Raw genomic sequence first — 13,779 nt, 5'->3', positions numbered from 1 at the left:
TCTATTAGTCTGGCATCAGGTTAATACTGTCATTTTATTGGCCATCGAAAGTTGTAAGTTTTAGCGGTGGCGACAAATATTCGACACGTCGAATTTTCCTTAATGCCAGCCACCAAAGATATCCCTGTGGAATTTTTTCGTACTGACCGCCTCCGTCACTAGCCACTGCTACTGGAAACTTGCAAATGGAGTCAAGGCTGTACTCGAACCCAGATTCCTCAGAGAAGCGAGTTAATGCATTACCACTTTCCTTACATTTAGATCTTCTTAAATTTATATTTTAAAACCAATTTTCAGTGTATAAAAATGAAATAACTTTAACTCATTGAAGTTTTGTTTATTGCAGACAATAATTATTTTAAAACAATTTCTGGTTCGTATGCGAAGCGTTGAAAAAGATATTTTTTAAAATATAAATATATAACGCTTCATTACTGTAGATAATTATTTAATTTTGTAACAATATCATTAATTTAATGCAATTTGTCATTACGCTGTTATCAATGTAATTATCATTTACACTTAAACAAGTTTAAACTCGTTCAACGAATGTTGTTATCAGAGCATGCGCTAAAATTGCTCATAATTTATCATCACGTCATTAAATTAAAATTTAATTAAAGAGTTCTCTATAAATGCCAGAATATAAAAACATTATACTACTTTTTGGATATTTATCTACAGTTTATTTATGAAAAGCCGAAAAAAATATGCAAATAATAATAATTTTTACACCGCCCTCTGACGGACAAGTCAAACATGCATCTAGAAACACTGCGCCCTCTGTACAATTTGTAAAATATTGAATAACCAGAAAATTAAATAATTATTTTTATTAAATATTAAACTTTGAACGCGATAAATACGCCATTGTCGGAAAGATGCGATATTTTTAAAAGATGCGTAGCGTAAATTACATATTCGTAATTATTAATTAATTTTCTCTACGAGTTTTATCAGCTCAAGGTCCTTCTTTGTCGGCAACTATATATCAATGTTTAATTACTAGAAAACATTTCGTTAAGATGCTATGCCAAGTACAGTAATTTCGAAATGTCTGTCGGTCACGCTATATGTATCGCGCTTTAGTTGCCGCTGAAATATTTCTTTATACGAAGATATTTGGAATCAAATTATTCTTTCCGCCGTTTTCTAAAAGAAAGTGGCGATATTAAAATGTGTTTAAGGAGCGGAAATGAAAATAAACTTTCATTTTAGAACAATAGAAAATTTTGGTAAAACTACACTTTAGGAAAAGTAATTTATTGTTTTTATTAGAATAATTTTACCATAAAAATTAGTATAAAATAATCATGGAAAAATACAGTTTCAAAAAAATAATTAGCATGAAATAGCTATAAAAAATCCTTTTAACCCACTACAAAATTAGCATAAAAATAATTTTAAATAGTATAATCATACCAGAAAATTAATATAAATTAACCATTAAATACGGCATAATTCCATCACAAAAAAGAGAGTAAAAAAAGCATTATTTCATGCACAATTAAAAAAATTCACCTGAAAGATCGCATGTAAAATATTATAAAAATCTCTTAAGAAAAAAACATAATTAAGAATAAAACACAAAAATCATCAGCAACTTTCGAGCATGAAAAAATTTGAATTAATTAAATTGTGTAGAAGAAAAAATAATCTACCACTTATAATAAACACTCCAACAACATTTATACCCTTCTGCAATATAAAAAAAACTTTAAAAAATTAATAAATAAAATCGAGCAACCAGTTAATTTATAACACTAAGAGACATGGCGGAACTCCAAACATGTAAACAAACTGTATATTTATACGAGGGCATATTTCATCGACCACTACAACATTACTTAATATAGATAGGAAGCATTCGACTTACATTTCATTACATTTTTTGTAACTTAATATCACTCGATATATATACAAATTATCGAAAAGGAAGTAAAGTCCCCCCACCAAATATTTCGTGACTACGATTTCCTGTCACGTGCTTTACAAATGGAGGGTGAGATGATTTATATTTTTAAAATATTTTTCTCTTTCCTACTTTAAAATTTGTGTTTGATAGAAGGCAGATTGCTTCTAGTGCATTATACGTCAGTATCTTAAAAGTTTCGCGGGTGATGATTGAAAAGTATGAACTTTCATCCATCAAAATGGCGGAGTTATGTATGAAAAAAAGGCTGTATTTAAGTTATATGAAATTTTAATTGTTAAAACGGCCATTTTGCGATTGCGCGTGTGTGTTTATACTAATATTTTCATTTATATATATAATATTTTTGTTGTATTCATTTATATAAATCAAGATTACATTTAATAGGAGTGACCTCCGAGAGGAGAAGGTTCATTTGGTGTCATAGAAATTCATTTCCTGTCAACTCTTTAGATAAAACTCATCAAACACAGATACTGTACCTAATATCACACTAGATGTGACACTAACCAGAAGATCCGGCAAAACTGAACTTAAAAAATTTATGCTTTTAACGATGATTAACACAAACCTAGTTTAGTAATTAAGGTAGGAAGTTAATTAGCGTTAATTTATGCACCAGTCCTGTGTAAATTACCATAAATTTTCAATTATTTTACGTGTATTTTGGTACGGAATATGCGAAAATTAGCATTGACGGAAGGGAAGTAGCAAGATTTCGGCACTAATTAGCATATTTTAAGCGGAAGTAACGCGCAATTTTTGCATTAATTAGCATAATTTAACAGGTGACTGGTAGTAAATTTTCGCATTTTTGATTCATACTTTTCCTTATAAGTCTGTAATATATACAAAAGTTGGAGGGTGTTTTTATGTAGACAACCGGATGATTTTTGTACAAAATCGTGTACGCTTAAATGTTAAATTTTTACAAAATTCCTAAATAAAATTTCTAATTAGGTTTATTAAAATTTATCTCGTCGAGAGATTAGAACCCATTAAAATTTTCGAAATGTAAGCATTATTGAGTGAAAATATTTGTTCATCTCGCATATACACGCGCATAATTTCTAAGGCAAAGTGCCAAATTTACGTCATCATTTACGTCACGTATGTTAAGTTGGGTGTCAATGTAATTCTCGTGCTTAACTGAGCATATCTCCTCGAGTTGATGTTACTTTCTAGTGTTAACATCAAAGTGTCATTAAAATTGCTGAAGGAAATAAGAATAATACTTAAAAAAAGAGAGGGGCTCGTAATTATCTAAACAATTTCTTTTTGCTAAAATGATGAGTAAAAATGGCCGCTTTGCAATATGAAAATAATTATATAAATTAAATTATTTCGTAATATTTGTAAATAATATTCGTGTATGGTGTTTAAAATACGCTAAGAATATTTTTTATAGTGTTAAATATGACTTAAAGAACTAAAATGGCTACTGCTAGAGAACTAAAATGGTGAAGACCAGAAGCTGCTGTAGAGCTAATATTACAATGTTAAGAATTAGCCGAAGATACACAACTAAACATCACTTATAACACCAGAAATTAGCTGCCTCTGTAGAACCGAACACAATTACAATGTTAGAAATCGGTTACTGAAAGGCAACAGTACAATGTATCAAGAATTAAATCAGATCAAAGATTACCCTTCTACAGAATTACGGACACCGAAAAAAATGGCCACACGATCGATTTTATCGCTCACGAACTAAATAAAATTACGTCACGATTTTATTACACAGCTTGTAAAAAAGTTCTGTGTCTGAATATGATTGATAAGGTAGTGTTATTCAATTGTTAACGATGCTATCGCTATGTATGTATATATGTGTGCGTTTTTCGACTCGGTCAGAAAACACTAGCCCACATACATAAGATATCATTTGAACGAAGAGGCAATAAGTTAAAGGGAATGGTTTCTGGTGTGCAGTCGTTGTGTAGGCGACACAAAAATAAGAAACCTGCTATTAATTCTCCTATCTGGATTCTTATCTCGGTAAACATGATTCAAATCAATAGGATCTTAAATATATTTGCTTTCCCCCTCTTAAGTGTTAAATTTGTACAATAAAAAATATACAAAAATTTTAATTGTCAAAAAAATGATTTAAGATTTGATTTAAACTTGAACACTTTGATCTAAATTTTGCAATTTTGAGTCCCAAATCTGAATAATTTAATGTAAAATTTCAATATTTTTTTAAATCTAAAAGAATTAAAATTTTTCCATTTTTATGGAAAAATATTCCTTCTAATTTTCTATATAAAAGTCTTTTAATCCCTGGAGATTTGTTTGAATAAAATCCAAAAATACCCTTAAACTCTTGGGGATTTTTTTGACAATTATAACTTTATAAATAAAAAATTGTAATTCATTTTTAACTTTTTAAAAATCCTGAAAATGTTTTGAGTCCTTTAATTTCTGGATACTTCTTTGAATAAAGTATTTATCCTTAAAATCCTGAAAGATTGATTGGATAATTATATCCTTTTTTCTCTTTTCAACGAAACCAATATGGACTTTAAAAATGATAAGTTTTTTGGAACTAATATTGCATTTTTTAATCAAACAAAGAAAAAATGATTGTTTTTATTGCATTTTTAAATAGGAACATCCGTTGCTTTTTTGATAAGGATTCTCCACGAATTTACGGGCTCTTACCCTAAAAATCTCCATGATTTAAAGGATTATTAAATTATTAACATTAAAAAAAAGGGTGCAATAATCATTTAAAAACTTCAGGAATTGAAGAATGGAGGAGAAAAAGGAATAAAATTGTGATTTTTGGACGAATATTGCATTTTTTTTTCAAGAAAAAACCAGCGTCATAAGGAAGGGTGTTGAATCGATATCGGTCTAAAGGTAGGCTCAAAAGTAGGAGTTAATACGGAGATCGGGAGCGCAGTTGTCTTAATTTGACGATAATTAATCATGTAGGAAGCATCATTAATCATTTTTAATGTATAAAATAATTTGGTAGAGAGGTCAACGGACTCAAAATAAAGAATTTATTTCTGTAAATTATTAGATTCCAAATTTTTTACGCTTTAATATCCGCTGACCTTCAACTACCGCTGAAAGCAATTAGAAACTTTCTCTCTTCCATTTCCTTTCGGCGGCCATTTTGTACGAGTATTACCGAATGATAATTGCCTTAACGATTCGAAAGTGTAGGAGTGTATAAAGTGTTTTGTGTGCTTCTGACAATTGCATACAGAATCTAGTCAGGTGCATCGAGGGGTTAACACTTCACTGACTTAAAAAAAATACATAATTTATTCTAACTTTTAATTTTATCGTTCTGCTATCTAATTATAATTCACAATTTTTTATACACTTAAATATATTATATATGTATATATTTATGTGTCATACGCGTATAAATTAAATTTAAAAATAAATAAATAACATTATTTTATAATTTCCATCTTTTGACATCAGATGTCGCTTTCGAAAAATTGCCCCCTTAAAAATTATTTATTTATTTACTATTATTATTATTATTATTATTATTAAAATTGATAAGAAATTTGACCTCTGGTGGTTGAAATTGGAAATGGGATTTTTTTTTATTTAAATGTTTTAAAATTAATTTTATGACTTTTTAATTAATTATTTTAATTTTATTTTATTAATTTAAATAAGTTATTAATAAGTTTAATTTCTTTAAAAATAATCGGTTTAAATTGGAGGTTAAAAAACTTCACGCGTAAATAAGCACTTTATATAATATATATATACATATATATATGCTTGTACACAGAGTGGTAAACACGTCGCTTTCGCGTCGCGTCGCCACGCATTAATTGTTTTGACAATTAAAAATGCCAACCTTCAATCGGCGCGTACGTTATGCGAAGCGATAACGAAACGAAACGTAAGCAAACGCCCCTTTAATACGTTAAAGATGGACTGTTCCGGAAGTCAAAACGGGGCAAGGAACGAGGTCGGCTTTTAGTGTCAAATTACAATAACTAACTCCATATTTGGCAGATGTCGATTATGGTCAAAAAAGTATTTATTAGAAGAAGCGTAAAACGTCGACGACCTGCGACAAGATGACGAAGGCGCAATCACGCGCACGCACACGAACCCAAAAGACGACAATGCATCATTGACTAAACACTAAGTGAATGGAAAAGTATGTACAAGCTTACGTTGAAACTACTATGCGTCTGTAAGCAACGTATGTGTGTGACTATTTCATTCACAAAACATGCCATCCATTCATAAAAACATGGTAGTTTCTCGTTGGTCCGTTGACGGCGCATGCTCCGAAGAAGTAGAACCGCCACTGTTGCATTTACAAGTCGACTAGGCAAGGACGAATGTCTAACGCCTCTACATCCTTTACAAATGTGTGAATGAACATGTCGTACATCCCGAACGTCTCGTTATAATCGGTCGCACGTTCGTCAATTTCTCTGCGGTACGTCTCTGCGTTTTGTTGTGTGTGTAAACGACAATTATTGTAGTTACTTGGCGACCGACGACGTAAAAAGTGATCGGTGTGTGTATATAAATACACACACGCACGTATATAGATATATTTCTTATTTCATACACATATATTTTTTGTTTTAAGTGAGACGATGTGTGCCATGGATATCGGATAAACGTTGGGAAAGCTGTAAACATGTAAGTAACGAAAGTTATTTAAATATCGAACGAATTAAATAGACTATAATTCGTAATCTTCGTAAAAATCGCGACAACGTAGATTACATGTAAGGCTACATGGCACAAAATGGCGGAATCTTACCGACTGTTCAAATGGTCTCGTCGCCGGCTCGTGTACAACCTCAAACTCAATCTACGGCTTCTTCCAGAGAATTTATCACTCTGGTACAGCCGAGGCCGAACAATAATCGTAAACAGAACGAATACATCGATACACCTCTAAGACCTCAGTCTCATAAGGCTAGCAGGTTAAAGCAAGAAGGTGGCGACGACATAGCGGCAAACGTAGGACTTGCCGAAGTACACAGGAACCCCAGAAATGCAAATACTAGGATTAATACTCAATCGATCATCGTACAACCTACCGTTACGACATTCAAAAAGGAAAAGTATCCAGAAGTGTCGGAAAGACTAGAAGATCACGGTGATTCCATAATATGCCACCATTGCGGTAAATGTAAGTGTGAATCGTGCCGTGGTACGAAACAGTTACCTTCTAGATGGATATGCAACGATAAATGCTTGTGTTCGGTACACAATGTTGTGGATTACTGCACGTGTTTGTGTTGTGTTAAGGGTTTATTCTATCACTGGGCCAAAGATTACGATATGGATGGGGCGTCGTGCGCCGATAATCCCTGTTCGTGTGGACCACAGCATCGTTACTCCAGATGGGCATGCATGGGCTTCATGTCGATCCTGTTACCCTGTTTGTGTTTGTATTGGCCTCTGAATGGATGTGTCAAACTGTGTGAAGTGTCTTATGCCAAAGTGACAAACCGTGGATGTAGTTGCACCCAACACCACAGAACCGTTGTACCAATAGAGCGAGCACCCGAGAAGAGGTTACTAAATTCGAATTTCGACTGCTGACTCGTTTCTATAGAAACAACCCCCTCTTAAATATATATATTTTAAAATTTTTCTCATATTTTCATGTGTTCTCTAGTGTGAGTGAGTGTTATGTTCGACAATATGGAAAACTAAAATATACAAGAAGAAAACCCTTCAACAGTAAGCTAAATTGAAACACTTCTGACCCTATTATAGTTATATATATATGTATATATATGTATATATATATTTTAGTATGTAAAAATTTAATAAAAACAACACCTTTAACAATAGCTTATAACAGTATAAATTGTTAATATACAGCTTAATACAGCATATTTATAAGTCAGTTTACACGATGCAACCTAGAATATATACATATACATATATATATGTATAGTATATATATATAATTTTAATACATGCCAAGTAGGCTCGAAATATGCTAAAAATAGCTTATGTCTGTGTGTGTGGTTATATTTATAAATAGCCAGTAAATAAGTTTTTACAGACATTTTTAACCCCCCAAAAAATTTGTATTTAAAAAAATATACATGTTTCTAGCTTATGTAAAGAACAACAACAATGTGTACACGTATACAAAGCTGCTATATATAATTACACTTCTCTTTATAGTTTATATTAGCAGTTGAATTGTCTTCCCCAAGTACAAATTTTGCCGTATTTTACGGTAGAAATATCATTTTTTGTTTCCTTTATTATGTTATAGTCAAGTGTCACTTAGAGATGTACAAATTCTAATTTTAGTCAGATATTGGCAATACCTCATGGAACATAAATGTGTAACAGTTGTACAAATTTCATAATGTTTTAGATTTAGAAATTTATAGTTTTAACAATTAAAAAATTATATATATATACATATATATATATATAAAAAAGAAAAAACTAACAAATTTCAAACGTAAAAAGAAATAATTATAATAAATTTATGGAGAATGGATTATATTATGTAAATATATGTATAGTAGATATATAAAAAATATTATAATTCTTATATATTATTATTATTATAATTATTATTATTATTATATTGAATATAAATATATAAAGTTAAGTTCCCCCTTCATAATTTTCTGGCATTTTTTTCCACTATTATTATTATTATTATGACCTTGTGTTTAAATCTTTCGCGTGATTTTTATGATTAACCCTGCGTAATTTACGAAAAAACAAGACTTTTTGATGATTAATACACGTGGGGCGGCCTAGAGATGAAATTACTTCGGTTCGAATGCTCGGGTGGCCCGCAAAGACAATTATTTATTTACTTACAATATTTATAGTGTTCGGAGATCTGGACCGAGCCAAAAGTCGGTTGACCGTCATTAGGACTAAGTCGCCGTCTCGTTCGAATTGTTTAGCACGTTGTAAGCCAGGTTTGTCGCGCTTTTGGGCCACCCCGAATTTATTGCTTCGTCTCTGCATCAATCTAAAAAATATATTTATATATAACCTAAATTTTTGGGTTTGTTTTTAAGATTTAAATTTAAAGAAAATCTCTATCGAAATTTTTCCTAGATTTTGGTAAATTTTCAAATTTTGTTTATTCGTGGTTTATGTTGCATTTTGATGAAAAAAATCCCCGCCGTGTTCTCTAAATTAATTCATTTTTTCCCTTTATTTACGGTTGTACCACGCTGCATAATTTCAAAGAAACGCTTAAAATATTCCCTAAATGTTATGGCGTGACTAAATTTTCGATCTTTATCCTTATTTTAATACTATAAAAATTTAAATTTATCCCTAATTTTCATCTGAAAAGATCGATTTTCCTTCTCTATTAAAGGTTCTACGAGTTGTATCGATCTATAAAAAAGCTTTAAAAATTCCCCAACATTTGGTCCTTGTTTGTGGTGTTTAGCTTTGCATCAACACCAAAAAAATAAAAGATTTTTTCCTGATTTTGGCTGAAAAAAATTAATTTTTGGCTCTATCGAAGCTCCTGCATGTTGCAGCATCAAGAATATTTTAAATAATATCTCAAAATTTGAATAAACAAAATTTATTATTAATTTTGTAGGTTTAAATTTGCATTAACTTAAACAGAAATTGAAATTATCCCCATTTTTTGGCTTATAAAATTAATTCTTGCTACTTCTTTACTGAAGGTCCCACGCATTGCATCAATCTAAAACACTCAGAAAAATTCTCCCAAATTTGGTGGAATGAAATTTCTTTCTTTATTTATAGTGTTCGGCTTGCGTTAACACCAAAAAAATCTCAAATTTCTTTGGTTTTTTCAAGCTCTACTCACGATTTAATTACACTATGTTAACCAAAATCCAAAATCCTCAGAATTTGACTAAGGAAAATTCACTTTCTCTTTAGTTCATTGTTCCTTTTAAAACACACACACACACACACACAAAAATCATTTTGTGTATAACACGTAAACGACGTGGAGCCATTGAAATATTTTTGAAGAGCGTGCGTATGAAATTTTTGGAGAATGGTATTTATTGTTTATAGTGTCTCGAGCTGCGTTTATAAACCCCGCTTATTTCTAAAAATGCAGTCAGAAAAATGCAAAACGCCAATACCTTTTGGACCATAGAACAAAAAGAAAGAGTGGTAATTTTTAAAAATGGCACCTTTAATGTGTGACTTACTGTACGTACGTTTATGTATATGGAGTGATTTCTATTTTACTTTTTTTACATTTTTTCACTGCTTTTTTTGAAGCCGAATATCCTTCGAAGGTCGAATTGTTGGAGCGGAAATTGCAAATTCATGCGAGATCGTGCGTGCCGTGTCATTTCCGGTTGTTAACTCGATTCGAGGAATACATAATGCGTATGTTCTACGCGTTTCTTTACGCCGAACGCTTTGGGGGATAGACGCGTTAAATCGGGGTTTCGATTTTTTTTAAGTCGAGACGAAACATTCCTCGTTTTAATGAATAAAATATACGAGATATGAAGGGGGAGGAGGTCCAGCCTCCAGCCTTGGCTTCCTGCTACGAAACGGCGCCAGGTTACAATGGCGAACACGAATTGATGGACACGTCCCGACTCGAGTGGAAAGTTTGGCTTTTTAACATTTTTCGCCCTCCGGAATGTTTGCTGCCGTTTGTGTGCACGTGACTGGGGACGTCACACACGCCACATTGAAATGTCACACTAAATAATAAGTACAATAAACGTGGCGACATTGTTTTGTCAAGCGAAAAGTATAACAAATCTTTGGGCTAAACTATAAAGTTTTCTCCAAAAATACCACAAAGTTTTGTTTTAATACGAAAATACGAGTGTAGTTTATCCTTCTGTTAAAATAATACTACGAGTGATAGGTAAACTAGACTTGTGTTTTCACTTATTTACAGAGAAAACATGAGCCTAGTTCATCTTTCAGTTGGAACACTTCTGTAGTGTTCCCCAGAATACCACGAAAAATACCTCAGCATTTCTCAAACTAAAGAAGTATTTGAGCCTTGATTTACCCCAAAATTACAACACAACATCGAATGGCTCTTTCTGTAAAGAAATAAAAAAATGGCACCGTAATACGTCATAGTATTGTTATTTGAAATGGAAATAATACCACAAATCTCCGGAATATTATCTAGAAACCATTTTGCTTTTTTTCGATTGCTCCGAGATAAAAAACGATGCAAAATTAAGGTTTAACCCAAATATTTTTTGGTGTTTTCGCTTCATAATCTGATCCCCGGTGTATTATATATACACACATAAATGCGCGTGCGTGTGTGTTTGTGTGTGTAGTTTACGACCGGAAGCGTTAGTAAATTATATTTTGTGGTAGAAACGAACGAGTTTGTTTCGTAGGTTTTAAGAGGGTCGGAAGACATCAAAAGGCGGGATACTCTGTCTCGATATACGGGTATTTGTATTCGGTTGCGAATAGCTGATGTGTACTTTTTGGCTGCTGCCAGACAGTCATTGCCGTGACTCCTAATTTTATCTTAGGCCTCGTCTTCCAATCAGACTGGAAAGCTAATTATAGTACTCCCATCTCTTCCCCTCTCTCTCCCCACCCCCAGCTGCTACCCTTGGGTCCTGGAGGTGAGCCAGACGCATCCTTTACTGCCCTCCCTCTTTCCATCTTTGGGTTTCGTTGCCACTATAGGTCAATGCGTCATACGTGATAATGACGTTCGGTGTTAACAATTAACCGAATCCTGTCGCCGAGAGGTCACTACCCTCTTCCTAATGACATCTTTGTATTCCCACGGATGCCGTGCGGGCTTAAGAAAAACGGGATTAGAGGATGGTGGGGGTCGGGATTATTTATTTATTTATTTATTTCTGTCCCTCCCATCCCGTAGAAGTCGAACAAGATGACGTTTAAATACGTCTCCACGCATGGTTTCTAGAAAGCAGAGTCAATGGACTAGATGCGATTTCACTGTGTAGAAGTTACACTAGTCGGAAGGGAAAAGATACGCTGGTCTAGCTTCGTCCTTGAAAGGTGGGTTAGGTTTACCAGGAGTGAGCAGTCGATCTCGCGACTCGATTCGTCTCTCTCTCTCTTCTCCCCACCTTGTCATCAGATGGTTGCTCACCCGCGGACCAGCTGTGTTATTAATACGATATTTTCTCGCTCGGGAAGCTGCGAACTTATCGTTTGCGATCTCGCCGAACGACTCGCGACGAATCGAATCCGTGGGCCAAATTTGCCATTTGAAAGTTAAAAAATGACGGAACGGAAGGGCGCGTGGAAAGTGGTCGTCTCGTTTCCCCTCTTCCGGAAAAACGTCATTTTTCGTTGGGTGGTGTAGAATATTTCTTCCTCCCCCTCCCGACGGGTTACGTCACGCGTCACGTTCCCATTAATTATAATACGGCTTTATAGAGAGATGGAAGGAAGGACAGGACGTCGCAAACTGTCCTTCCCATCTGTACACGGTAGCATTATTTGGGGCAGTGATCCACATATCCTGCCCTATAATTCCAACAGGAAGCAACGGATTAGCTTTACTCCATTCCCGTTGGGTTAAATTGTCCTTTTCCTTCTGCGCGTAGGGACCTCAAGGACTCCCCCGTTCCGTCCGCGTTCCTCTATAATATCTTTTTTATTTTATTATTATTTTTTATGCCGTGACGATCGTCTACGTGTCTACTAACTCGACCGGGCACAAAAGGAAACTTGCGTTGTGTAGTAATGCGTGAAAACCTAACACTGTTTATATCTATTAACGCGGCTGCATTCGGAACTGCAGGCCTGGCATAAAGGGAATTTTAGCATTGAGCCAAAGCTTAACAAGATTTTACTTCAATTATGACAACTGGCAAATTCCTATAATTCCAATACTTTACTAGGGCCTGGTTTAAGCCTTAATTCTGGGCCTTTCCCCTCCAGCGTTCTTGTGTGCCACTTCTGTTAATGTAGGTAAATCTGTAAAGGCTTTCTCGCAATTTCTTCTAGTGCAACGCAGTTGTTTTGATTTTTATTTCGTGTGTCGATGGCCCTCTTTATTCACAAAGTAGACAGGGCACAGCAGAGTAGCCACAAAGAGCACAGATTATCTTCTGTGTGGTGCAATCTCCCTCCTTTTTTACGTTGCCATTTCGTCGTATCTGTTATCTTTTTACAGGAGGAAAAGAACAGAAAAGGGAAGAGATTTGGCCTCGTGCGAGAAAAAGTAACAGATTGCCTCCGACGTTATTGTAATTGACCAGACGAGTTTGCACGTGGACAAACGACCAGTAAAACCTGACAGAAATGTTATAGGATTAGATGGAGTGGATGCCATTGTACACCCACGCTCGGATGCCGAAGGCACAAGCGCGCGCTCCTGCATCCGTCGTCGCGCCATCTGCTTTCTAGTCCCGCACGAGAGCATAGGTGTGTGTGTACGTGTGGGCGCAGACACTAGGGCACGACCATACAAAAATTCCGGGCACAGAAGGATCCGGCAACACTGGCGCATAAAAATAATAGGGATCGACACCGATCCCCATTGAAATCGAAGCGTACGGTATCGTGAAACTGCAACTTATATTTTCGCTGCTAGGCATCCGCCGGTCACTGACTCGATAGGGGGGGTTACGCCGGTCACGTGACGTGACGAGTGCGCCGGCTCGCGCGCGCTCGCTCCCGCGGTAAGGGTAGGACCGCCGACGACTGGCGAGGAGGCGAGACGCGCACTTCCGGTCGTGCCATCTGTTAATTTCCATTATTACGCACATTTCTTAGTCGATTCGATGTAAATTCCTCGCGCGATTACTTCCCTCTTTCGGAAGTAATGCCAAGCGGTCCCCAAAATAAAATAAAATAAATAAATAAATAAAACTTGTTTACTGAATGGCTGCTGTTAACAGTACTAAAGAAAAAAAGAAAAA

At 34.5% G+C, this 13,779-nt stretch overlaps 1 protein-coding gene across 1 annotated transcript; it reads left to right on the top strand.

Annotated features, from left to right (window-relative positions):
* Positions 1–6,039: 6,039 nt before the first annotated feature.
* LOC136974216 (protein sprouty-like) lies at positions 6,040–8,391 on the top strand. The gene has a single exon (XM_067269040.1). The coding sequence runs from the start codon at positions 6,677–6,679 to the stop codon at positions 7,490–7,492; it is 816 nt and encodes a 271-aa protein (XP_067125141.1). The 5' UTR covers positions 6,040–6,676; the 3' UTR covers positions 7,493–8,391.
* The last annotated feature ends 5,388 nt before the right edge of the window (positions 8,392–13,779 follow it).

Source organism: Centruroides vittatus, unplaced genomic scaffold (genome assembly GCF_030686945.1).
Source record: "Centruroides vittatus isolate TY-2023 unplaced genomic scaffold, ASM3068694v2 contig_345, whole genome shotgun sequence".
Lineage (NCBI taxonomy): Eukaryota > Metazoa > Arthropoda > Arachnida > Scorpiones > Buthidae > Centruroides > Centruroides vittatus.
The sequence above is the reverse complement of the archived record's forward strand: the minus strand, read 5'-3'. Positions and strand labels throughout refer to the sequence as shown.

Excerpts from the sequence above, each read along its gene's own strand:
- LOC136974216 (XM_067269040.1), top strand. The coding sequence starts at position 6,677 with ATGGCACAAAATGGCGGAATCTTACCGACTGTTCAAATGGTCTCGTCG.